The 26,854-nt window shown below is 38.6% G+C and overlaps 1 protein-coding gene across 1 annotated transcript in view; it reads right to left on the bottom strand.

The window, feature by feature from the left end:
• PLA2R1 (phospholipase A2 receptor 1, 180kDa) overlaps nt 1-26,854 on the bottom strand; it is a 140,275-nt gene that overhangs the window by 100,426 nt on the left and 12,995 nt on the right. The window contains exons 2-6 of the mRNA XM_012655814.1: nt 22,435-22,818; nt 20,264-20,437; nt 8,265-8,438; nt 4,466-4,579; nt 3,827-3,970 (exon numbers count right to left, since the gene is read on the bottom strand). Of these exons, the coding sequence (XP_012511268.1) occupies nt 3,827-3,970; nt 4,466-4,579; nt 8,265-8,438; nt 20,264-20,437; nt 22,435-22,818 (990 nt within the window). The remainder of the gene's footprint in view (nt 1-3,826; nt 3,971-4,465; nt 4,580-8,264; nt 8,439-20,263; nt 20,438-22,434; nt 22,819-26,854) is intronic.

The following is a 26,854-nucleotide window of genomic DNA, read 5'->3' on the forward strand; positions in this document are numbered from 1 at the left end:
AGAAACTGCACAGAGGCCATAACACTGCATCCACTTGGAACCAGAGCCACCACACACTTCCTAACTAGCACTCTAAGGCCCATTTGCAGGTGAAAGTTTTTCCCTATGAAAGCCAATTTGTAAAGTTTGAAAGAGTTGACTGTTCCATCATATGGGAAGACATCAATTCAGGGACACGAGAAATGCAAAAAAGCAAGAAAATATGATACTACTAGAGGAACACAATAATTCTCCAGTAACTGACACCAAAGAGGAGGAAATTCACAAATTGTCTGAAAAGGAGTTCAAAATAATGATCTTGTGGAAACTCAGTGAAATGCAAGAGAATTCAATGAAATCAGGAAAACAATTCATAATCTGAATGAGAAATTCAACAAAGAGGTATCTTAAAAAGGAACCAAATGAAAACATCAGAGTTGAAAAATTCAATGAATCAAGTAAAAGCTACTATAGAGAGCTTCGACAGAAGATTAGATCAAGCAGAAGACAGAATCTGTGAACTTGAGGACAGATCTTTTAAAATTATCCAGTCAGAGGGAGAAAAATGAAAAAGAATGAAGAGCCTATGGGACTTATGGGACACCATTAAATGAACAAACATCGCATTATGGGAATTTCGGAAGGAGAAGAGACAGAGAAAGGGACAGAAAACTTATTTAATGAAATGATTGCTGACAACTTCCCAAGTCTTGGGAAAGATATGAGCATTTTTGAAACTTAAAGGTCCTCAAACAAATTTAATCCAAAGAAATCCTCACTAAGGCATATTGTAATCAAACTGCCAAAAGTCAAAGACAGAATTTTAAAAGCAGCAAGGGAAAAATGCCAAATCACATGTAAGGGAATCGCCATTAGATTATCAGCAGACTTCTCAGCAGCAACTTTGCAGGCCAGGAAAGAAAAGAATGAGATAATACATTCAAAATACCAAAAAAAAAAAAAAATTTCCAGCAAAGAACACTACAGCTATTAAATCTGTCCTTCAGAAATGAAAGAAAAATAAAGTCTTTCCCAGGCAAGCAAAAGAGGAGAGAATTCATCATCACCAGACCTGCCTTACAAGAAATACTTAAGGGAGTTCTCAAAGAAAAAAATGAAAGGATGCTAATTACTAACTTGAAAACATGTCAAAGAATAAAATTCACTGGTAAAGGTAAATATATATAGTCAAATTCATAAGACTCAAATACTGTAATGGTGATCTGTAAATCACTCATATCTCCAGTATGAGTCAAAATGATAAAAAAAAACTATAGCTACAATAAGTTAAGAAATAACAAAATAAAAAGATACGAATTTTGACATCGAAATTTTAATTGTCAGGGAGGAGGATAAAAATATGTCTAGAGTTTTTAAATGCAACCAATGTAAAATAGTCTGTTATAACTATAGATTTTTTTATGTACATCTCATGATAACCACAAAGCAAAAACTATAGCGGATACACATGTGATAAAGAGAAAGGAATCAAAACTTAGCACTATAAAAAATCACCGAATCACAAAGGTAAACAACGAGAGGAAGAAAAGAACAAAAAGTCTATAAAACAACCAGAAAACAATGAACAAAATGGCAGTAGTAAATCCTTACCAACAATTACTTTGAATGCAAATGGATTAAATTCTCTAATCGAAAGACATAGAATTGCTAAATGGATGAAAAGTTACTAGGGGTCAGGATGGGGGAGAAGAAAATGGGGCAATGTACATCAAAGAATATAAAGTAGCAGATATGTAGAATGAACAAGTCTAAAGATCTATTGTACAACATGAAGACTATAGTTACTAATAGTGAATTGTATTCAGGATTTTTGCTAAATGAGTAGGTTATAGCTGCTTTTACCACAGTGGGAAAAACGGGTAACTGTGTGATGACGGATGTGTTAATTTGTTTCACTATAATAACCATTTTATATATATATCTTACATATAAAAATACATATATATTAATAAATACATAAACCATTTTATATATATAACCATATATATCTTATAACATCATGTCGTATACTTTAAATACACACAATAAAATTTAATTAAAAAATATTAATAAAGTAAAAAAAACGAAGACGTAAAGAAAATTGACAAAAGTCATACAATGAAAGCTAAGAGTCAGGGCTAGGTATAAAATTTAATAGTTAGAGCTGTTTATTTTTGAAATCTTTTTACATTGCAAAAGGAGTATTACGGATTTTATACATAGTATGTGAGTGGGATATATATGTATCCTCAGCTGAAAAGAGCCTTCCTCTAAAGCAGGGATGATAAATAGGTTTCATGTGAGGCTCACTCTAGTTGATATGGATTCTGGATTGGACTTAGGGGAACCTAGTGCCATGATGCTTTGGATACTGGAGGGCAAGGTGGTGGTGTGCATGCCAAGTTTTGGCTTTCCTTTTCCAGGAGCTTGTCCCCATCCTGATGATAGCATCATTACCTTATTTTATTAACCACAGCTAGGTGCCTCCCTTAAGAACTAATTTAGTTGAATATGACTTCAAAGCTATTTAGGAAATGAAACTTTTTTTTTTTTCCAAATTGCTTCTAGGACTCTGACAGCAATTAGAATCATGGTCAAAGAATGTTGGAACATTTAGATAATCATCTATCCCAATGGTTTTCAACCTACAAAAGTAGTCATGGAACCCCTTTTAAACATGAAATTTGTAAAGAGGACCTTCTGTGATTGAAGCAGAGGCAGAGCCAAGCAGGGAACCTGGGGATGCTGGAAACACGGGTTGAAGTCATTGGGCTCCATCATCAAAAGAATCTGTTGAACTTGAAGCAACAGCAAATAATCCAAACAAGCTTGGCTTGTTTCTGGTCTTCTGACCTCAGTGAGTAGATCAGAAGAATAAATAAAACAGAAGAAAAGAAGGGTGGTAGGAGGGAGTACAAGATGGCATAAGAAAGAAAGCAACAGTGAAGAAGGAAGAAATGGAGAAAGGAAGATGAAAGAAAGAAGAGAGGCAGGGAAAAGGGAACAGCTGATAGCCATCACAGCAAATTCTTGAAAAAATGGAAAAATTTCTACATAAAAAAATGACGACATGCGTCTTCTCTCCTCACCCCTACCCCATATTCTACAATGCTCCTAGACTTGCTATTTAAAGGAATATGGAAGTTAAAACATAATTGTAAGGAACAATATTTTAAATGATAATTCGGTTCATTATTTCAAATCTAGTTGTTTCTAATTATTGTTGTAATGATTCTTTTCAAAAATGTTCATGTTTTTATCTCTACTTTCTGAGTTAAGACATTAATTCCCACAGAAACTAAAAGGAGGCAATAGACCTTAAAAACAGAAATAATTGGATTTCAGGTACTAGATTGAAATTAGGTATTATTTAAGTATTAATTACATCTAAAAGTTTCATGTGTTATTTCAGGGAGGAGGGTGTGTTACTAATAACAGATTCGTCATGTTGGAGAAAATCAGCAAGGTAAAGAATTTTATAACATTATTTTCTAATTTATGTTTAATTTCTAGGGGAACCATAAATAAAACTCAAAACTAGAATAGTAAACAAAGCATACCATGTTTCTTTAATGCAGAATGACTAAGAATTCAAGAGAGGAAGAAAACGTTTGCTATGTACAGGTTATTTTGTTTCAGTTTTTGTACAAACCTAAATGCATTTGTGAAATTCACGGTGCCTTTGGAATAACAGATATTGCCTAGTTATACATTATTTTCATATAACTATAAACCAGCCTTAGCTAAATTTAAATTGTAAATTTAACAGCAAAAATAAGGAGGAATTTGAATTATGGAGAGAACAAGTAAACAACACATAAGAACAACTTAAAATGAAGACACTTACCAATTATTTTGTGATCAGTGTGGTTTAGATATTTTTTACATATGTATGGCAAGGTAGATTCACAATCCCGACTCCTCCAGGCATTTGGCATAAATGAATTAAATGTTCCACAGTGATATTCAACAAATGGCTCAAAATTTACCTCTGAAAATACGATGTGCATGTTTAAGTTAGAAGCAAAAGCAGTTAGTTTAATATATGAAATGTAGTTTTAGCATCAAGGGGACAGCCTTTCTGTTTGGCATACATAGTAAATCCTATAAGGAAACCTTATGTTATATCTATGATTTTGCAGTTAAAGTCCAGGCATGACAATTAAATGATTTCCCAAAGATTGCTAAAAACCCAATTTTATTGTTTTCAAGTAGAGAGATATTTTGCATTTGTTGCTATTTTTAAAACAGAAGACTAGAATCATGGCCCCACCCTAATACTCCAGCAACTTTGGCTAAGTAATTTACCTTCTTGGCCTCTATTTTCTTGTTTGGGAAAGTTTGCCTCATAGAAATTCAGTCAGGCTAAAAAAAATGTTTATAGACCACTTTCAGAATAACATGTCATATCTACACAGGAAGTGCTGCTGCTTAAGGCTGCAGGATGATGTCACATGAAGAAAGGCAACTAAAACACTGTGAGTACCGGGGTTCCAGTTAAGATAGTTGAGCGGAGTTCCATCGGACCACTGCCAGCCAGCCTGGTCATCCAGCTGGTTCAGACCTATCCACACTTCCACCGCATCACCACTCATGTGCTCTGAAATGAAAATTAAGGAGTTTCAAAAAGAAAGAAAGAAAGACAATTCAATGTTATCCTTCTTTCTTGTTCTCTAGTCCTGGATGATGGAGTCATAAATTAATCCCGGTCAATGACAGCAGTGGTGCACCTGGTGCTTCAGAGTGACAGAGCAAGCCTCCACTGTCTTGAGAAACACAGCAGTCTCTCAGGGGCTCGCTGACAGCTGTTCTTTAGTCGTGAAGTGCTTCATCCAAGCATCCAGAAGGTTGCCTTTCAATGGTCATCAGTCTATCTAATGGTGCTTGGTTACATATTTGAGGCCATCTTATTTGCGTGAGCTCATGTATTTAAGGGTTTCAGGGGATGAAAGAAGTGTTTGGGGCCATTCCCAGAAAGTGAACAGAGGCAAGTCTTCACATTTAAGAAGGTGTGCTGAAGAGAGAAGGGAGGGGGCTGGACGGTATGAGAGCCCCTAGGAGTTGTCTGGCCAAGAGGGGTAGCATAATCCGAGGGACCAAACTATCCAGAGGGGTCCCTATCTAGCAGGTTGGGACCTAAGGCCATGCACACTGCAAACTCGTGGCTGCTTCCACAGCTTGAGGAGGGAGAAGTTTTTATGGCAGGCTGGCTCTGTGGCCACTGCTCCTAACCATAGCACCACAACAACTCTTGGTTTAATTCAATACCCATTTTGTTATAGATGCTATGAATGAACACATGCATTGACATGCCTGTGCAGAAAAATGTGACTATTGGCATTGTAGAATTAAGGGAAAATTTTATTCGATTTTTCTTTTTGTGCACCTGAATTTAAAAAAATTATTCTAGAATAAACATGTATTACTTGTGCAGTAAAATTTGAAATTAAAAAAAAAACCCAGTGTCAGAAACTTTTAACGCAAGTGGCTAATTTTGTGAAACTTTCAAATGTTGCCATTTAATCACTTAATCTATAAAGGAGAGCATCGTTCTCTTGTGGTTCATCTGTTTCAGAGTTCAACTGATTTTAAGCCAGATGCAGGGGCCCAGCCTGAAATTCAGACCTTGACAGATAAGGGTTATAAATAGGGTGACTCTACGTCCCAGGGTTCCTGGAAAACCCATAGTTTATGCTGGTAATTCCAGAATAATTATTAATCGCAGCCCCTTTTATTCTCAAAAGAGTCTTGGTTTAGATGACAGATTGTATGATTACCCAGGTTATGAAGGTCATTGTAGTCATATAACAAAGCTGCAGCATCCTCAGTGATTGGACATTTTAGTACAATAGTGAAAAGCTGCAAGAACTTCATCCACTTGAGAAAAGAGATAAAGGTACTTCATGATTTTGAAACTCCAGAAATTGCTAAACAGGAACAGCACACTATACATGGGCCCCACCCGTCCTAGTTTCTGTCGCATTAACATGGAGTCTCTTCCTAATGTTCATTTGATTACTCCTTTTGATAGCACCATTGGATTAAATCATTTAACAGGACTTATGATGACAAGAGGTGAAATGGATTTACAAGACAGGAAGAAATTTCCACATTTCATATCTGGGTAAGTGCCCAGTGATATTTTAAAATCTAATTAAAATATTAAAACATTTAATTATTCTTACCTTGGAATTATTTTGAATACTCATTGTGTAATTGTTTTAATAATACACATAAAAATCATTGTGCAATTTATAGTCTATGTCTAGAAAGGTAAAAAAAAGTCTCGTTACCTTTGCAACTAAATTGGCCTACAATACTGTAATTACAAACTCAAACCTAAATTCCTATGGCTATTTCTTGGCATTTGTGGCAGCTTAGATAATTCCTTATACCATAATCTATATACAGCAGCAATCAGCAGGAAACATTAGGCTATTCTCATCATTAAAAAATACCTTGGTCAGAACAGGTTTCTGTCTTTATCAATAGACTTCTGGTTTCCTAAACAGTTCCTAAAGACTAACTATAGAACTGAGATATTTAAATGGAAGTCTCTGACATATCTTATTGTTTGAAATTGTTATTCAAATTTGATAAATAAATCCAAATCCTCTCATGAGAAATCCTGGCAGTTAAGATAGATAACAATTATAATTCATAAATGGTGTACAAACTTTTATATAAAAACTATTTCAGGCTAATAATGACTTTGGAAATTGCTGTTTTCCTGTGTTATGACTTACTCCAATCAGTCTCAATAATAATTCCCCACTTTTGCATTGCTGTGGGGTAGGGCAGACATGTACTGTTGATTCATTTGTTACAATTCTCCTGGAAGGCGTTAATGACTTTCAAAGGCTTGAAAGTGTGCTTATTTTCCATCCAGTGAATACACTTCTAGAAACTTGTAGAGAAATAATTGGGGAATCTATGCATAAAGGTATGTGCAGGGATGGTTTATAACAGCAACAAATAAATAAATACAAACAAAATAAACAATTTAACCTATATCCCTAATAGGGGGAGATTAGATCAATATATTATTGCTAATCTATATTACTATATAACCACTAAAAATTATGATGTAGATCTATATTTATAGACATAGACAGATGTTCATTATATGCAGGTAAATGACATAAGCAGATTACCAAACTGTGTGCATAGTTGTTGCCAAACGGTTAATACACATTGACTGTTTGTTATGTGTGTCAGCCACTTTTCTAAGATTTCACTTGCAACAATATAAGATGTAACCCACCCAAGAAGTAGACACTATTATTATTTCCACTTGGTAGAGGGAGAAATTGAAGTACAGAGTGATTAAGTTACCTTCTTAAGTAATCCTGCTAGGAAGTGGTAGAGGCAGGATTCAAACCCAGGCAGGTGCCTCTCTGTTCCCTCCTCCCAACCATGGTGTAATAGCCATTTCGTTTTTATACAACACCATTTTTTGTAGCTACTACACATATACACATGCATTTATATATTTTTGCAGAAAGACACGATTATTTGTGGATTGCAGAACTACGGGAACTTTTTCGTATGTTTTTCTTTCTGTATAACTCAATTTAAAAAATTATTTTAAAATATATATACTACATATGCAAGGAAATTTGAAAAAAATAGTAGCCACCACTTCTAATGAAATTGATTAATTTTGTGACACCTTCTAATGTTTCAAAAAATTTTAGAAGAGGTATACTTAAGCATATACATACACATTTAATCTATAAAGGAGAAGTAAGAGGAGAGTTTAGTTGATGGGTGAACTCTTTTAAAATCTTATATTATTGTGTTATGCTGTTAGTTAACATGGGTGTGCCTTTGCTTTCCCATTAAAAGTAAGTTCTTTGGCATCTACCAGAAGGCCTATGATATACTCATACACAGTGAGTGATAGATAAGATTTTGTTTAATAAACTGCTTAATTGTTTATTAATGGAAATTGAATGGTTAAGGTCTCCAGAAGAGCAAGAATCAGTACTTAAACGGAGCAGTCTACTTGATCCACCTGATAGAAGCGCAACTTTCCTGGGTCCCTTGTGGTGGCTTCAAATTCGCTTCTCCAAGGGGAATAAAGTAAGAAAGCCATGACTGAGTGCCAAATGGAATGGCCCAGTGTTCATGGGAAAATTCTGGGTGAGAGTTTGGGCCATATTAAGACAAGAAAAATATTTTTTAAAAAACTATTTTTCAAAATATATTTTTTGTATACGTGGATATCACTTTTGACAACATTTTATTGTAGCGATACCAATATGCATGATTCACCTACTTACTCCTTATGAAATTTTCTTCAGTTTCGTCCGCAATACTTAATAAAGCACCTCCTTGCATGTGGCATGAAGAATGTGCCTCACTCCAAGAGAGAGATGAAAGCAGGTTGAATTGGTAGCAAATGTGTGAATCGAGGTTCTTCTCCCAGACAGCGTCACAACCTACTTCTGCAGAGGCTGGAAACAAAGTCTTATTTTATTTATACAGCAACATATTTCTAAGATGAACTTGAATGGAATTATTACAACTTGTAACCTCTAAGGCACTGTAGTGCCTTATCTATTCTTGACTAGGTCTTTGTGAAGAAATCTGCATCGTCATCCCATTAATAACATATGGTTAAACTCTTCCATGATTCAACTCTTCAACTTTTCCTAAGAAAATTCAAGAAAGTATCAGTAAAGAAGCTCTGATCATTTCCAGGATAATAACAGAAACTGGTTTTAAGAGAAGGAAATACAAGTGAAGTATTTGTGAAAATAACATCTGAGTTCTTCAAGAAGCCAGCATTTAGAACTTTAAATTGAAAGCTATGTGAATTTAAAGGTTTATTTCAGATAGACACAAATGTTTCAAAAAGCATTTCTCCCCAAATACCAAAACGCTAGATGAAATAAAAGGGTTACAGTAGAAATATGAGTCAAGAGTGAGCACAAGTTTTCAAGTAAATATTGAGCACAGAACACTGATGTTTAGTTTGAGAAAGTTCTTTTGACCAAGAGGAATAGAAGTAAAATCTACATATAAGACGTTAGAGAAAGACTGCATAGAATGCTTAAAAGTAAATTTAATAAAGTAGGAAGGGTGGCTCTGAAATCTGAAGTTTCTTGAAATAATAGAAAATTAAGAACTAGGTTGAATGCTTTTGCTAAAATTTTCAATCAAACCCCAAGGTGAACTAAGGAGCCATAATAATTACTGAAATCAAACTCAGCCAAAGAATTGCAGAATGTAGAAAATGTGAACCATACCACAGCATAAATGAAACTGATAGACAGGCAACCAGCTAAAATCTTGAACAGCCTTTCCCAGAGTCTGGTCATCAAAGTAAGACAACTTCAAGGAGGCTCCCCAAGAAAATCTGGGACATAATGCATGTATAGAGTCCTCTGGGAAATTCGCCATGTACATTAGCATATTAAAGTCTCTGAGAAGTTCTATAGTAAAGCCATGCTTAGTTTTAATTCAGTGTACTTCAAACTTATTTGACAATGAAATCTTTTTCATCTGTTTTCTTTTTCCCATAATACTTAGTTAGTCGGCTCCCTTGGGAAATGTGGAAAGTTTGTTTTCATGTCTGGTCACAACATGCGTTACCCAGAACCAAGTTAGTTAACCAGAAGTTATTAAATCACATATAAATCTAAAGTTGTTTATAGAGTTTCCTGACTGATACACGTATTTATATAAAATGATCCAAGAGTGAAGGAGGGCAGGAGACAAGGCTATTACCAAGTAACACTGACGGAAAGGAAGAGAAAGGAACGGGAAAGAGAGGGGAACTTGTCAGTACCCATTTTGCCTTGGTGGCTGAAATTTCCCCATTGAGATGGAATCCTTAGAGACTGTCTTCAGTTAAAACGCCTGGCCTTCCCTGAGATGGGCAATACACTGTTACTGGACGCCCGTTCAGCCGTATTCAGCCTGTGCGATAGCAGAGACCATGAAGGGGGAGCAGGGACATGCTTACAAGTTCAGCGTGCACACAAGTGCTTCCTCTGCTTCTCTAGGTGGGCTGCATGTCACTCCACGAATCTCATTTGCAGGTGGTAAGTGACAAATGGAATGAAAATGCTGCAGTGGACACTGTGGTGTGCTGCCCCAATCCCCCTTCAGGACTGGAGGACTTATTCCCACTTGCCATCAAACACTCCCCAGTGAAAGCCTTCTCCAAGGATTGCTTTGGCTGAAGAGTCTCTTTGCCTGGTGTCATTCTCCCTTCCCGAGGGCAGCCAGCAGACCATGACTGGTCAGTGCCGTGATACAAGGCACCCTACAAACCCTGAGCAGGGGCAGCTCTGAAGGGCCACCCCATCTTGAGAACTCCTCATAGGGTTGGTCTAGGGGTTGTCAGGCTGCATCCCACTCCCTCCGTGCAATCCTGCTCTCTTCCCTTCCCTTCCGCGAGAACGGATCCTGAGAGGACTCCCCAAGAATCCTCCTGCATGCTAACCTCTGGCTCAGAGACTGCTCCCTGGAACCTACCCATCACGGGCTCCACTCTTGGCCTGGTGCATTTGCATGTATAGATAATCTCTCTTTCCAAGGACTAAAGACTGGTGTCTCAGGCATGCTTAATTATTCTTGAAAAATTCTAATTTAAGGGCCAGAATCCTATTATTATATTTCTTTGCATCTTTGGTTGTCTTTATATTATCTCTTCTATCACTGAATTATGAGCTCCTTGAGGGAAGCAATTGTGTCATATATTATTTTTGAATCTCCTGTTATTTGATGAGAGATTGCTTTTGCATGATGCTATAAAACAGGTGATTTTTCCTCTCCTAACTACACCTCTCTTTTAATGAACTGAGGTGTATTCATGTCAACACTGATTTTATTACAGATAGTGACTGAGATTCAGCCATTCCTCCTTCTCTATTAATGTGGCCTGTTTTTTCCCCTAAGTATACAGTTTTGCCCATGTCCCGGGTGTACTGTTTCTTGCCACTTTTAAAAATTATTGAATTCCTTTTTTTAGAAAAAGGAATACTTACATTATCAGAGCAGCTATTGAACTCCAAGCCGCAAAGTTACTATTTTTTTTCTTTCTCTTTGGTCTTTCATATAATCAGTAAATAGTTATTGAATATCTGCTCCCTGCAAAGTGCTGTGCTGAGAAATCTCATGTAAAAGGGACACCAGACCAAGTTAGGAGTTCTTGCTATGCACTCTCTCAATGACCTACAGGATCCTTGGTAGCCCCAATCACAAGTGAAATTAAATGACGTATTACGTGATTGCTTGTTGATGGTCTGTTTCTCCTGATAGCATGAAGGTGTCAGGAAAGTAAGCACCATGTTCCATTTTGTTCATGCTATTACTCCCCAAGTGTGCCCATGAGCGTAGAAAGGTTACTGGGTACAGGTAGAAATGCTATCCAAGGAAGCTGAGAAGTGATGGCCATAAAGGAAAGAAGAAAGCTGGGAGGCATGGGCTACAGGAGCCCAAGGAAGTCATTCTGATCCTTTCATTATCAACCACCCCCAGTACTTCCTGGAGACCTTACTAGTTTTCTCTAGTGAGCTTGCCCTCCCCACAGCCACAATACCCAGCACACACCTTCCCTGTTGTCCAAGCCTCTCACTCTTTCCCCCCTTCAGAGAGCAGAAAGTCAGAGCCACCGGACTAGCTTCTCCTCATTTTCTCCCATCACCTAATCCATCGACCTTTGTGGACCTGTGCTGTCCTCTACCACTTTCCTCTTCTGGAGAAACTGTCTTTCCGTCTACAAAAGGCCAGTCTGTCTATCTGTGATCTGGACCCCACTTCCTTCTGCCTTCTGAGAGACCATCTATGCTCCACCAGTTGCCTTCACTCTCCTGCATCTTCAGCCTCTCTCTGTTGAACCATTTCCAGATGCATTCAAAGATGGCCTAGCATCCCTCAGCCTTAAAAATAAGAAAAAAACCACCCCCCCAACCTCCCCATCCCCATCACTGGCTTCTCTCTACCCTCACTAGTCACATACTTTTAAATACATAGTCTCTCCAATTCCTCATCTCCCTGTCTTTTAAAAAATAGTTTGTTGAGATATAATTCATATATCATGTAAATTCACTCTTTTAAAGTATACAATTCAATGGTTTTAGTATATTTAAAGCATTGTGCAACCATCACCACAATCAATTTTAGAACATTTCCATCATACCAAAAAGAAACCCAGGACCTGTTGGCAGTCACTCCCCTTTCCCCTCAATCCCCACCCCATCCCCAGCTCAAGGCAAGCATTAACCTACTTTCTGTCTCTGCAGATTTGCCTATTCTGGACATTTCATATAAATGAAATTATATGTGCAGTCTTTTGTGACCAGCTTCTTTCACCTAGCATGATGTTGCCAAGGGTCATCTATGTTGTAGCATGCACCAGTACTTCATTTCCTTTATAGAACACACTTTGTTTATGCAATCCTCAGTTGATAGATGTTTGGGTTGTTTTTGCTTTTTGGCTATTATGAGTAATGCTGCTACGAACATTTGGGTACAGGTTTTTGTGTGGGCCTATGTTTTCATTTCTCCTGGGTATATACCTAGGAGTGGAACTGCAGGGTCATAAGGTAACTAACTCTATGCTTAACCTTTTGAGGAACTGAAGTTTTCCAAAGCAGCAGTATCATTTTACAATCCTACTGGCAAGGGATGAGCAATGGATGAGCAATGGATGAGGGTTCCAATTTCTCTACCTCCTCACCAGCACTTGCTATTTTCTGTCTTTTTGATTGTAGGCATCGTAGTGGGTGTAAAATGGTATCTCATTGTGGTTCTTGTTTGAATTTTCCTGATGGCCAATGATGTTGAGCATTTTTTCATGTGCTTACTGGCCATTTTTAAGTCTTTGGAGAAGTGTCTATTCAGATACTTTACTCATTTTCAAATGGGGTTCTCTTTTTATTATTGAGTTGTAAGAGTTCTTTATGTATTCTATTAATAGATATAAATCATTTATAAAATACATGATTTGCAAATATTTTCTCCCGTTCTGTAGGCTGTCTTTTCCTTTTCTCGATAGTGTACTTTTTTTTTTTTTTTGAGACAAGAGTCTTACTCTGTTGCCTGGGCTAGAGTGCCGTGTCATCAGCCTAGCTCACAGCAACCTCAAACTCCTAGGCTCAAGCAATCCTACTGCCTCAGCCTTCCAAGTAGCTGGGACTACAGGCATGCGTCACCATGCCCAGCTAATTTTTTCTGTATATTTTTAGTTGTTTGGCCAATTTCTTTCTATTTTTAGTAGAGATGGGGTCTCGCTCTTGCTCAGGTTGGTCTCGAACTCCTGAGCTCAAACGATCCACCCGCCTCGGCTTCCCAAAGTACTAGGATTACAGGCGTGAGCAGCCACCGCGCCCGGCAGATAGTATACTTTGAAGCTCCAAAGTTTTTAATTTTGATGAAGTTCAATTTATCTATATTTTCTTTTGTTGCTTGTGTTTTGGTGTCATATATAAGAATCTATTGCCACATCCAAGATCATGAAACTTTACCCCATGTATTCTTCTAAGAGTTTTATATTACATAGTTTGAGCTCTTCCATTTAAGTCTTTGATACATTTTGAGTTATTTTTTTTATGTAAGGAGAGACTTAGAGGCCCAAATTCATTCTTTTGAATGTGGATATCCAGTTTTCCCGGTACCATTTGTTGAAAAGACTATTCTTTTTCCATTGAATTGTCTTGGCACCCTTGTCAAAAAATCAATTCACCATAAATGTCGACTCTCGATTCTACTACATTTTGTCAGTGCCACATTGTCTTGATTATTGTAGCTTTCTAAAAGTTTTGATATTGGTAAACGTGAGTCCTCCAACTTTGTCCTTTTTCATGATTCAGGGTCCTCTAAATTTCCATATGAATTTTAAGATAACCTTGTCAACTTACGCAAAGAAGTCAGCTGAAATTTTGATGGGGATTGCCATAGAGTAGGGCCATCTCAGCAATATTAAATCTTCTGATCCATGCACAGAGGATGTCTTACCATTCATTTAGATCTTCCTTAATTTCTTTCAACTATGTTTTGTAGTTTTTAGAGTATAAGATTTTTATTTGTTTTGTTAATATTTTTCCTAAGTATTTTATTTTTTTTGATGGTACTATGAATGGAATTGTTTTTTTAATTTCATTTCTGGATTGTTCATTGCTACTTTATAAAAATAACAATTACTTTTTGTATATTGATCTTGTATCCTGTGAACTGCTGGATGCATTTATTAGTTTTAATAGTTTTTTAGTGGATTCCTTAGGATTTTACATGTGCAAGATCATGCCATCTGCAAATAGAGAGTTTTACTTCCTCCTTTTCAATCTGGATGAATTTTATTTAATTTTCTTGCCTACTCATCCTGGCTAGAAACCTCCAGTATAATGTTGAATACAGGTGGTTAAGAGTGGACATCCTTGTCTCAGTCCTGATCTTAGCAGGGAAAGTGTTCAGTCTTTCACCGTTAGGTTTGTTGGCTATGGGTTTTTCATAGGGTTCATAAACATCCTTTATCAGGTTGAGGAAATTGCCTTCTGTTCCTAGTTTTTAAAGTTTTTTTTTTTCAATGAAGAAGTGTTGAATTTCATCAAGTGCTTTTTCTGTGTCTATTGAGATGATTATGTGGTTTTTGTTCTTTATTCTATTGACACGAATATTACATTAATGGATTTTCAGATTTTAAACCAACCTTGCATTCTTTGGATAAGTTTCATTTGGTCATGGTATATAATTCTTTTTATATGTTGTTAGGGTTTGTTTGCTAGTATTTTGTTGAGGATTTTTGCATCTATATTCATATGAGATATTGGTCTGCAGTTTTCTTTCAATGTCTTTGTCTGATTTTGGTATCAGGGTTAATACTGGCCTCATGGAATGAGTTAGGAAGTGTTCCATCCTCTTCTAATTTTCCATTTACTGTTTAATCCGCTCAATCTGGCAACTAAAGTATATCTCACTAAGGCCATCAATGACCTGTGTGCTATCAAATTCAATGACCGCTTAGTTTCAGACCGTGGCAAATCAGGCCCTTCAGCAGCATTTGGCAGGTTGAGCTCCTTCTCCTTTGCTGACTTACTTTCTTTTCTTGACTGCACATGTGGCTCCTGTCATACCTCTCTGGCTGCCCCTTGCAGTCTCCTTTGCTCATTCTTTCTTCTCTACTCACATTAAATGTTGGAGATCTGAAAACTTGGCCCTGTGTCCCCTTCCTTTCTATTCTACATGCTTTAGGCTGCTCAACTTATTTCCTGTAAATCCCAAATACAGAGACCAGTATGTTTAACTGCCCAGTCCACATTGCCACATGACTGATTCACACATAATATGTCCCAACCTGAATAGTACTTAACTTTCTCTCCCAAATCTGTATCTCTATAATTTAGCCACATATATTGGAAACCTGGGGTCTGAATTAATACCTCACTTTCTCCCTTATCCTCCAAGTCTGTCCTTACCAGTGAGGAGTCCAACTTCTAGTTAAAAACCTGTATGTGATTTCCGAGGCCTGGCCATAGGCGATTACCAAGGCTTTACCTGGCAGGCCTTACCAGGGAAAGCTGCCCTCCTACCCCAGACTTGGTGCACAGGCAGTACATTGCAGTTTCTAAAGGGAGTCGCAGTCAAGCACTTCGGCCCCTCAAGCCCGTCATGCTTTTTGCATATTTGCATTCCTAGCCCAGGTGCCTTCATTCCTAGATTTATTTATATGTGAGGCCTTGGGCCAAGGTCTTCTTCAGGTAACTCTGCTGAGGTTGGGGTTGACTGGGAAGGAGGGAAAACCTCGAAGACATTTTCCCCACTCAGACTCAGTACCCAGTACTTTTCCAATCCTAGCTCCTCCCCATCACCTTACACCTGACCCCAGAGTCCACAAAACTGAAAAGCATTTTGTCCAGGGCTCGCTCAGCAGTGAGCTGAACTCCATGTCTGTGCTGATCCACCCAACCCTCAATAGGTGTGCTATTCCCTGGGGGAAAATGGCACAGAGGCAGTTCGTGATTCCTTGTTTTAGACTCTTGCTTATACCAGTACAGTATGTGATTAAAGGCTTAACTCTTCCATTTTTGACCTGTTGCTTTAATCAGCTACTCCAACACCTGTCAGCTCAGCTCTCTTTCCAGCCCAGCTGAGCTCCCAACAACCAAGGCCTGTGCAGTGTATCTCTAAATTAGATCTTCAATATGTCCATGTTTCTCCAATCCCCTTTGCTACCACCTAACCCAAGAACCACTCTTCTTGGCCCAGACTCTGGCTCTAGCCTCATTTCTGGTCTCTAGGATTTCCCTACTGCTCCCTTCCAAGCTATTTGCTATAAAGGAGCCAGAGTGATCCCTTAAAATTTTTAAATCATCATCATGCCCCTGCTTAAAACCCTTTTCTGGCTTTCCTTTGCACTTAGAATTAGCTAAATCCTTACCTTTATGATACCCTGAATTATCTAGCATCTGCATGAGTCAGTCTCTGTATACCTTTTCAGAATGCCTTGTTTCTCTCTCTCTTGATCACTGTACTTTTGCCACATTGTCTTTCTTAGAAGGCAATAACTTCTTTCCCTCTTCAAAACCTTCAGACATTTGGTTAGTGACATGCTGAGGGTTGGGAGTGGGATAGCAGTCAAACTGGACATGTAGGAGTATTTTATCACTGACATTGCTTAGAATTGTTAGAGCATGGTGAATCGAAAGCAGACTGACCTTCAGTTGGTTTCATTATTATTTTTAGTTCTATTCAAACATTGTAGCCCCTTTATTGCCTGCAACCAGTACTGACCACTGCCTCCCCAACCCGTCCTTGGCACATGGCTGCACGATGCACCGCTGTATGGATATCTCACCCCCAACCCACTTTCCATCTTGATAACATCTATTCATCTCTCGGGCTGGATTTGAATAGGCTTAACTGCTAATGGTAAGGACTCAGTAGAGTGGGAGTATGCATTGTAATCACCTAGAAGTCTTGTTAAAACACAAATTGTTGGGCTGTGCTTCTAGAATTTCTGATATAATGGTCTTGGGAGTGATTGATAAATTGCATTTCTAGCAAACTCATAGGGAATTCTTATGCTGCTGGAATGGGAACCATACTCTGACAGCCACTGAGATACAGGTTGGAAAAGGTTGGACAGGAGGCTCTAGAGCCCAGATAGAGAGATTTGCTCTAGGGAGGAGGAGAAACATCATCCTCTTGTACAGGATGGAGGTAAAAAGATGGGTACTGATCCAGGTAGCCTTAAAGGTTAGGGAGCAGGGAGTTGTCAGAACTCACCTTGCCTCACGGATTCTTTTGTCATTATGAGGTAGGAATTAAGGTCATCTGATAAGAATGAGGAAGGAGGATAGAAGGTAGGGTTAGAAGTTAGAGGAAAATAGAGAGGTTGGAATGGTCCCTGTGGGGTATGAGAGATCACATGACAGAGAGACATACAGCTTTGCTGATCTATGTTGAGGGCTCAGGTGAGGTTGGCAATTGTACATGTATTGGTACCAATTTGTTCTGTCATGTCATTCAAGTTACTGACCAAAATTATATCAACTGAATAAGGTTCAAGGGCAATCAGATCATTTCAGAGGTTGGTATCCTAAAAATATCTCAAACTAACTGTGACTCTCCTTTCTTGGTAAGACACACAAATCAAAAAAGGCCTAGCATGGCCCAGAATTGCCTCTAAACAAACGAAGAGAGATTCCTCTATATCTTTATTTCTGAAGATGATTTATCACACATCCTTCTCTGCTAGTGTGTTTGTGTATGTGTTTATTAGTACTAAATTTAAATTTTGCTCACTTATAATGAACTTTTTTTTTCAAAAAGGCAACATCATTTTACATTGAGATATCGAAAAACTTCCATGTGAGAAAGACAAGAGACAGAAGCACAAACCTTTCCTTTAATCCATTCACTCCTCTCTGTCCTATCCACTTATTGACAGCATGGAAAGAGCTATCAGCTGGCTCAGATTTCAGTCTCTGACACGTCATTTTGAGTTATATTGGCCACCAGGAACCAAAAGTAACAAGAAAGGAAGAAAACTGGAACTGTAATTTAGCACTGTGCAAATAAACATGCTCTCTACTGGTTGTGGTAAAGGTCAGGAGAGCTGGAATCTGGCAGGCTGTCAAGCGGAGGAAGCTTCTGAGCTGAACAAATAGATAGTCTTGGGAATGAAAAGCCCTGGCACCACTGAACCCAGGCTTCCACTGGCGAAACTATAATTGGCTACAAGTGACAGAGGATGGTGACAGGGCTCTTCTCAGAATCTTAAGGAGAATGCTGTAGTTTAAAAAAAGTCCCTAGTATTATTAGAACCATGTAAAGTATGTGTTAATTTTATTGGTACTGGTTCATTTATTTGGTTTTAATAATGACATCTATTCGAGATGGAAATGGAAAGAGAAGAGATGATGCAAATAATATTAATATGACATCTGGCTCAGTAATCCAAGGAGTATAGGGATTACATGCATATTCACCTACACACATATGTTCAGATTCAGATAGGGAAGGCTGGTGACCTGACAGGTATTAAATAAAATGTTTTCATGCCGTTTGGTGAATAGGCAACCAATAGCTGAGCTCCTCTAGTGCTGCCTGCTGCCCCAGCCTTCCCTGCACCTCCCCCTCCTCACATTCTAGCCGCTAAGGGGTTAATAACAGCAGTGGGCGACTGGAACTCCCAACCCCCACAATAAGGTCTCCATTTGGATTGCTCAATTGCCTGTACCATGTTGGTTGTTAAATGTCTTAGTATCACTCCATGTATATAGATGTATGTTGCATATTGTGAGTTATTTGATGAGGAAATATCTGCATCAAGATTACCTAGGGCACTTGTCAAAAATGCAGATGCTTAGGTTCCAGGATATGCATATTTATCTATCTCCCAGGTGATTCTAGAGAAGCATATCAAATATAGTCTACATTTTCTGGCATAGATCAAACCTGTCTGTCCTGTCTTCCAGGTAGATGCCAAGTTCTTTGAAGTGAGGATCCTAAATCCTAAAACTCTTGGTATTCACCATCACGCCTAGTGCTTGTTGACTGACACCAAAGAGGAGGGATCATTGATTGAGAAGTGTAAGCTGAAAAGATAAATTGGGTTTGATGATGATGATGATGGTGATGGTGGTGGTGATGGTGGGGCAATGGCTGACCCTTGCGAGTGTTTACTGTGTGCCAGGTACTATGAAAAGTGCCATGGATGCCTCACTTAAGTGAATCTGCACAATAGCCCTAACAGATACTGCTATTATCTATATTTCATGGCTGAGGAAACTGAGGCCCGAAGAGATGGAGATACTTTCCCAAAATCTCATTGCTGGAGGGAAGCAGGACTCGGATCTTGACTTTTCTGACTTCAAAGCCTTCACTCTTTCTTGTTTACTAAGCCATACCGGCTCTTGGATTAGAAAACAATTCTACAGATAATTTATAAATCAGATTCTTTGGAGTTAGTCTCTTCCATTTGATTCTGTTTCAAATTTATTTGTTGTATTTTATTACACATGTGGAGGGGAGGTAGGCATGGAAGATGAAGAGACTGTAAAAACTGTACTCTACGATTTGCAGAAACCAAGGTGAAGGAAACTGAATATAGAAATAGAAGGTATATATAAATATTCCCCAATACTTAGGAACAATTGGAAACTTTATTTAGCTAAATAAAAATAAAATAAAATAAAGCACTAACTGAAAAAAGTTAAAACATTGCAGCTGTCACTGGACCTTGGAAATCAAGATAAGAAAAGAAAAAGATTTTGAGGTTATAGCTAGAAAGTGAGTAGTAAGAAAAGGGAGTTAAGATGAAAACCCATTGTCAAGAAATGATGAGGGCAACTGAGATTTTAGAAAGACCATCAAGGGGCCAGCTGAGGCCTGGACTTGACAATGGGCAAGACAAGCAGCCTGGATGTGGAGAAATCAAGGCAGCTCATAAGAGGCAGCAGATTGAAAGGATAACGGGGCTTTATATGCAATTAAGTTTTTTTTTTTCTTCTAAGTATCCTGCCGGGAAGCTGGGATTAATGAGATCACGGAGTATTATAATTTGATTCCGGTTAAAGCATCCTCGTGCACTGAGCTTAATGAAGAATGGCTAATTAACGTCCTTTGAATGTAAAGAAAAACAGAATATACATCAGAATTGTCTTTTCAAGGCAAAAACAAACCCAAAATCAAAATCTGGATTAATAGCATCAGAGTGCTTATTCAGACTTCAATATATGAATCCCAGTACTTTTCTTTAGATACAGATAAGTTTCTAATCATCTTTGATTCATTCATGACATATGGAGAAGACTATATTTATTCTTACTGGGATCTGGGCAAAATCCCCACTTTTCATCTCTTTCATATCGGCTTGTCGTGGCACACCACAGTAAGTTGTCATCCCGACCTTCCTGGGTACATTCGTGATGCCACTGATGGTTATACTGGAAGGGAAACACACATGGCATCCCGTGGGCATTCCCTTTGATTGTGTACAAATCTAGGAGAAAGAAATTTACAAAGTCAGTTAAGTATAATGTCAGCTTTATCTTGGAAACTGCCATATATTTAGTGCATTTTTTTTTACCAACTGAAAGACTCATAGGGGCAGGTACTCCCTACGCCAGAGCGAGCCCTCAGGTCCTCACTGTCTCATGTCAGTGGAAGTCCTAGACTGAGTACGGGGCTCAGAGGAAGTGCTGAGATATGGGTTGTTTATACATCTATCTACTTGTGCATTTACAACGGTGAGCTGGTTGGTCCAGTAACGTTCACGTTTATGAACGGATGAGAAGGAAAATTTAGTGGAGATTTTACTTCGAAATATCTCCCAGTCCTCAAATATATCAGCCATCAGCACCTAACGCTCAATAATTTCATAGGCGTTTATTAATTTATTCATTCGATAAATATTTATTATTTAATATGCCCAGCACTGGGTACACAGCAGAGAACAAACCAGCAAAAGTTCCATCACACGGAACTTCTCTTCTGGTGAGGAAAAGACAGGGAAAGCAAATATGCAAACAAATGTATGATATAATTTCAGCTAGTGATAAGTGCCCATGAAGAAAAATAAAATAGGACAAGAAGACAGAGTGGCTGTGTGTACAGTGAGTGCGTCTGATGGGGCGGAGGGCACTGCTTTGGATGGGACGGGCAGTGTAAGGCCTCTCTGAATCACTAGGTGAAACGAGGGCGCAAGTCTTTGGAAAAGCATTGTTCCAGCGGAAGGAATAGCAAGTGACAAAGACCAGAGACAAGCAGGTGTGGGGTGAATGAGGAAGAGCACGGAGGCCAGATGGGAGAGGATTCAGGGAAGTGCTGGAGCGTCAGCTCACCAAGGGCTGTGACCTTGGCCTCTCTACTCTACTCTTCCCCTGCATACACAGTGAGTGTGTGTATATGGCTAAAAAGTTAAAATAATGCAAAATTATCAAGTTCTTCCTTAGATCTGTAGATTATCTGGAGTACTGGTGTGCAGCACTTGCTTTCTTGTAGTAAGAACCAAAAATGTCTTGCTCTTGGCTCTCTTTTTACTCATACCTTCTAGCTACAGGATAAAGTTCTGCCTTGAACCTTAGGAGTTCCTTGCTCTGCTTCCTAAAACTGGTATAGAGTTCTGAGGAGGCTATCCTCTCATTAAGACATAATTCTACAGAGCACCACAACGGGGGGACCACATCTATCTTGCTGGCTTTTGAAAACCAGGTGCCTAGCACTGTGCCTGATCAACAGTCAGTGCCCGACAAATGTGCGATGGACAAATGGATGGGTGGATGGATGGATGGATGGATGGATGAAGAGAGCTACCAAACAAACCTTGAGGGACAAGTTTGAGGTTTCAGGATTTAACTACATGATTTTCTTTATTTTATTTTTTTTTCCTGTTCAAAAATGGCAAAAATAAAAGAATTATGAAAAACTAAAGTCTCCTATAAGCCATGCTTCTCAACTACCATGCTTGCCACACATCAAATGATGCCCGATGATGGTCTGTCATCTATCTTCAAGTGCCTTGTGACATGACCATCACATGGATGCCAACCAGGCACCAGGAGGCATTGGAGGGGCCCTGCAGACACACCTCCATTGGGGGTGCTGAGTTCCTATAACATGAGAAAATGTGGCAGGGAAGGTTATCATATTTGTCCTGACAAAAGTCTTCACTTCAAAGATCTTTTCCTTCCACCTTCCTTTTCTCTCTCCCTCCTGTCCACTTGTACTTTCTCTTCTTTTCCATTGATTTCCAAAGTTAAATGTTTTTCTCCCAGTACCTTTAAACTCTGAACAGTTCTCAGAGTTTAGCACGTCCACTCTAAAACTCTAGCAACTCTTTTATCGTAAGCAAGGAAGCAACTAAAATGTATTTACAAGAAGTCCCTGATGTTCCAGGCTTTGTGTACTTCTTTCACGTAATGCTTTACGAATCTTTACTTATGGGCAAACTTTTGAAGTATACCCCTCTGCGGGTATTTTGATTTAAATTATTTTTACCTTTGTGCAGATATTCGCAAATGTCTCCGCCACCTGACATATAGGAAATCCACTTATGAAGATATTTCCATGAGGCCACCACAATGTTGTCGTGCTTCACCTGGACCACGTACCGGAGCGGGCCGGTGATCATCTTCCTGTTACAGCGCCACCCCAGGGAAACGTGGGAGGAATCACACTCATACAAGCTCAATGGCTGCTCCGGATTCGATAAATTGAGGCCCAGGCAACCGCTGCCTCCTACGTTAAAGAGGCGGTGGTTTGAGACCCATTTCCACAGCATGTGCTTATTCGGAGGCTTGCAGTTCTCCAGGGTCAGTAGAGATTTCCCGGCTTGAATGCATTTCTTGAGACTCTCACTTTGGATAATGAATATTCCTTTATCTGAAACAGAAAAAATGAAAGATGTGGCATGAAATTTCACATGTAATTATCCAGTGTCAGAAGGATCCCAGTGTGTATGTCTTAGCTGTGATACATCACGGCTGCCAGCCATTTTGAACAGATCTGGAGTTGCTGGGGAGGATCCACCGGAAGGGCTTTATTCACACAAAACAGAAGAGTTTTTTGGAAGCATAAAAGGACTTACTGGAGCTAACGGGAGACCTCTGACCTAAGACCCCACTGGCCACACAGGAGCAAGGGCTACCTGCCACTCCACTCGGGCCTAGTGCTGACAGAGAAGGCACGCTCCACAGCTGGACAGAGTGAGGACTGGTAACAGCACATTTTGTGCTATTTCACAAATATTGTGCCATAACACAATAAAGCACTTTGTGTCACACTCTGGAGCTCTTCCCCCTGGAGCCAGAAGAAGGGATTTGGGTGAGCTTCCTGTGGAAAAGCTGGCAGGACCCAGCCGGGGAATACACATTAGCCACCTGCCTGCTACCTGACCTTACCTCGAGTTCCTGGCCTGGAAGGCGCCTATTACACACAATTATGAACTTGTTTTCACGGGATTTTTAAAGATGGAAATCACACCTCATTTCTTTGGTGTAAGCACAGAGCGTACTGAGCGCACCGTAGAAGTTCAGTAAGTGCTTGACGCCGATTAAATACGCCGGCAGCTGCTGCTTGGGCCTATGGTTCCTGAAGTTACCTCAGCTCGCAACGTCTGGTCAGGTCCAAGGGCTCTTTTGTTCTCCCATTAGCTGGACTCTCCTCTTATAGTTTACTTCCTGTCTATTCTTCAAAGCTCTGAAGGGACATTATCTGGTTCCCTTAACATGGCTGGGGTTTAGGGTTGGTCATGTCATGTGGCCGGGGCAGTATAGGGACAGGCAGGTTTGCAATCATGCAGGACAAGCCACTGCATGCATTGTGTGAGGGAACAATGCTTCCTTTTGGTAAAAGTTCTTTTGGTATTTCCAAAATTAATCAGGCCAAGGAGAACTGATTTACAGTAACCAGAATCACTTAAGACACTATTTAAAAAGATTGTCAATGTATTAATGAAAGCTATACCTCATTTAATAACTGATATCCTTTCTTATAGCCATGTATTTGAGGAGTTGACTTGGTTGTCAGAGAATTGCTTTGATCACCATATATCAGAGCAAAAGAGAAGGGAGGGGGTGGGGAAAATGAATGGTTTTAGGGAGATTTCATTTAGATCAGGAAATTTGTTTTCCTAATGAAGGCCATGTCTGTCTGGTTATTAGTAATAGTCATTCAAAATCAAATCCACCTCTTGTCAATGCGATATGGACTCTGATAATTAACCTTCTCCCCAACTCTCCTTTTCACCTTTTCATGCCTGGGTAGAATGTTAACTTTAATTTCTGTTGTAACCTACTAATTACTTTCTAGCCAGTCCAGAGTTCCATTAATTTTTTATTGAAGGATAATTATTTTACTAAAATGGTTCTGTAGGTCAGCTTCTACCTAATATATATGTTCAAATATATCCAGCTCTGCAACTTACTGATTGGGCCTCAGTTTATACACTTAAGATAGGTGCATAGACTACCTGGGTAGTGGCTGAGAGCTCTGGAATCAGGCAGTCCTGCCACAGACCAGCTGTGTGACCTTGGGCAGCTTGCTTGATCTCTCTGTGAGCCTCATCTTTCCTCTTTGATCTGGGAATGTATATGGTACTGAACTCACAGGGATGTTAAGGATATTCCATTAAACAACCTATGCAAAGCACACCATATACCACCATGGAAGAGGGACGACCTCAGTAAATGTGAGTTGTTACCATCATTACTATTCCTCTGACTTCCTGATTCTCCATCTACAGATCCAGCTGTAGATCTGGTTGAATGCTATAAAGTGCTAATCTCAGCATCCCTCAAAGACTTCTCTTCTTCCATCACTAGCACAGAAGCTTATTTTTATTTTAGTTTCTGCATCACCCAAAGGGTGCAGACTTTTTAAAAAACAATCCTGAGACACTATGCTATCACCTTTCGTGGAGGAAAAATACTCTCCAAACAACCGGATAACAAAATCTTTGTCTCATTTGGTCATATACATGTGCAATTATGAATTAAGAGTCTTCATCTGGTGATCTTCTGTATTACCTACCTGTAAAGTCTATACTGCAATTTTTTTAATAAGAAAGAAAAAAATACATGATGTTGACAAGCAGTGTGTTGATGGGGGAATGGATAGTCTGTGAATAAGTGGACATGGAAATTATACACCTAAAATTTAGGGTGAATAAATTACCTTTTTAAACTTCCAAATTATTAAGTGTTAAGAGGAAAAGAGTGGCAGAATTAGAACTTTCATAGTCACACCAGTGGTCATAAAATACCTTTCCAAAACAGAAGATATTAGTCATGCCTAATCCCATGCTGCTGAATTTTGAGATGCTATTACATTTCCATGCCAGCTGCCTTTAGGATGTAGCTTTGGAAAGATCTTCAGAATGTACCATAAACAAGTAGCTGTGGTAGCTATGGCTCACCAATAACAATAAACATGCTATCTCCAAATATACTAAGCTAAAAAAATGACCCAAACCCATTTTCCCATTAAGTTGTAATAGAATCTGATCTTAGCACTATTAATCTCCATAAATTCACTGAAGAGAAAACAATTGTTTTCAAATATACTGTGAGGAGACTTAAAGTAGGTATCAATATTCTGATTGTCATTACATGCGTATAATGTCTCTAACAAAACTATAATGTGAAAATAAGCCTTAATGTGTATAGTTGTTGGATTTCAAAAAAGATGAAAATCAAATGTGGGAAGAATCAAGATTGATTATATATGTCAAGGACATCAGTTCTGCTTGAACACTGATTAAGTGATTAATGAAGTACTGCCAGAATTACTAAATCTCTTTGCAAGAAAATGTTATTATACCTCCCTTCATAATTATAAGTTTAGGAGCAGAAAAAGGACTGATTCACTAGAAGTAACTTATAAACTAATTTATTTTTTTTAAAAAACTAAAATCCACGTAAGACAGTGGTTCTGCTTTTTACTTCTGAGTTCCTTTTAGGAGATCATTTCAGACCCACTCTTTGGCCTCATAAGAAAACATATACTCCTCTAAAGAGTGAGAGGAGAATGTTTCCTTGATTAACTATTGAACTTAACTTTAGGGTATTTCTTTCATGATTGCATATGGAACATTTATTCATTCATTCATTCAACAAGCATTCATTGAGTGCCAGCTACATGGTAGGCACTGTGTAAGATGCTAGAGAGACGAATAAAAATTCTAGAGGAGAATGTAGGAAAGATTCTCCTGGATATCGGCCTACGCAAAGAGTTTATGAAAAGGACTCCAATGGCAATCATTGCAACAACAAAAATTAATAAATAGGATTTGATTAAACTAAAAAGCTTCTGCACAGCTAAGGAAACAATCAACAGAGCAAATAGACAACCTACAGAATGGAAGATAATATTCTCAAGCTACACATCTGATAAAGGGCTAATAACCAGAATTTACAAAGAACTCAAACACATCAGCAGGAAAAAAACAAACAGCCCTATTAAAAAGTGAGCAAAAGACATGAACAGAAACTTCTCAAAAGAAGATAGAAAAATGGCCAATAAATATATGAAAAAGTGCTCAACATCACTAATCATCAGGGAAATGCAAATTAAAACCACAATAAGGTATCACCTTACCAGTCAGAATGACTTTTATTAAAAAGTCCAAAAACAATAGATGCCGACATGAATACACAGAGAAAGGAATGCTTATACACTGTTGGTGGGACTGCAAATAAGTACAACCTCTATGAAAAACAATATGGAGATTCCTCAAAGTACTATTAAATAAAAGTAGACCTACTATTCAATCCAGCAATCCCACCACTGGGTATTTACCCAAAGGAAAAGAAGTCATTTTATCAAAAAGACACCTGCACTCAAATGTTTATTGCAGCACAATTCACAATTGCAAAGATGTGGAATCAACCCAAGTGCCCATCAATTCATGAGTGGATTA

Source organism: Propithecus coquereli, unplaced genomic scaffold (genome assembly GCF_000956105.1).
Source record: "Propithecus coquereli isolate 6110/MARCELLA unplaced genomic scaffold, Pcoq_1.0 Scaffold49, whole genome shotgun sequence".
Taxonomy (NCBI): Eukaryota; Metazoa; Chordata; class Mammalia; order Primates; family Indriidae; genus Propithecus; species Propithecus coquereli.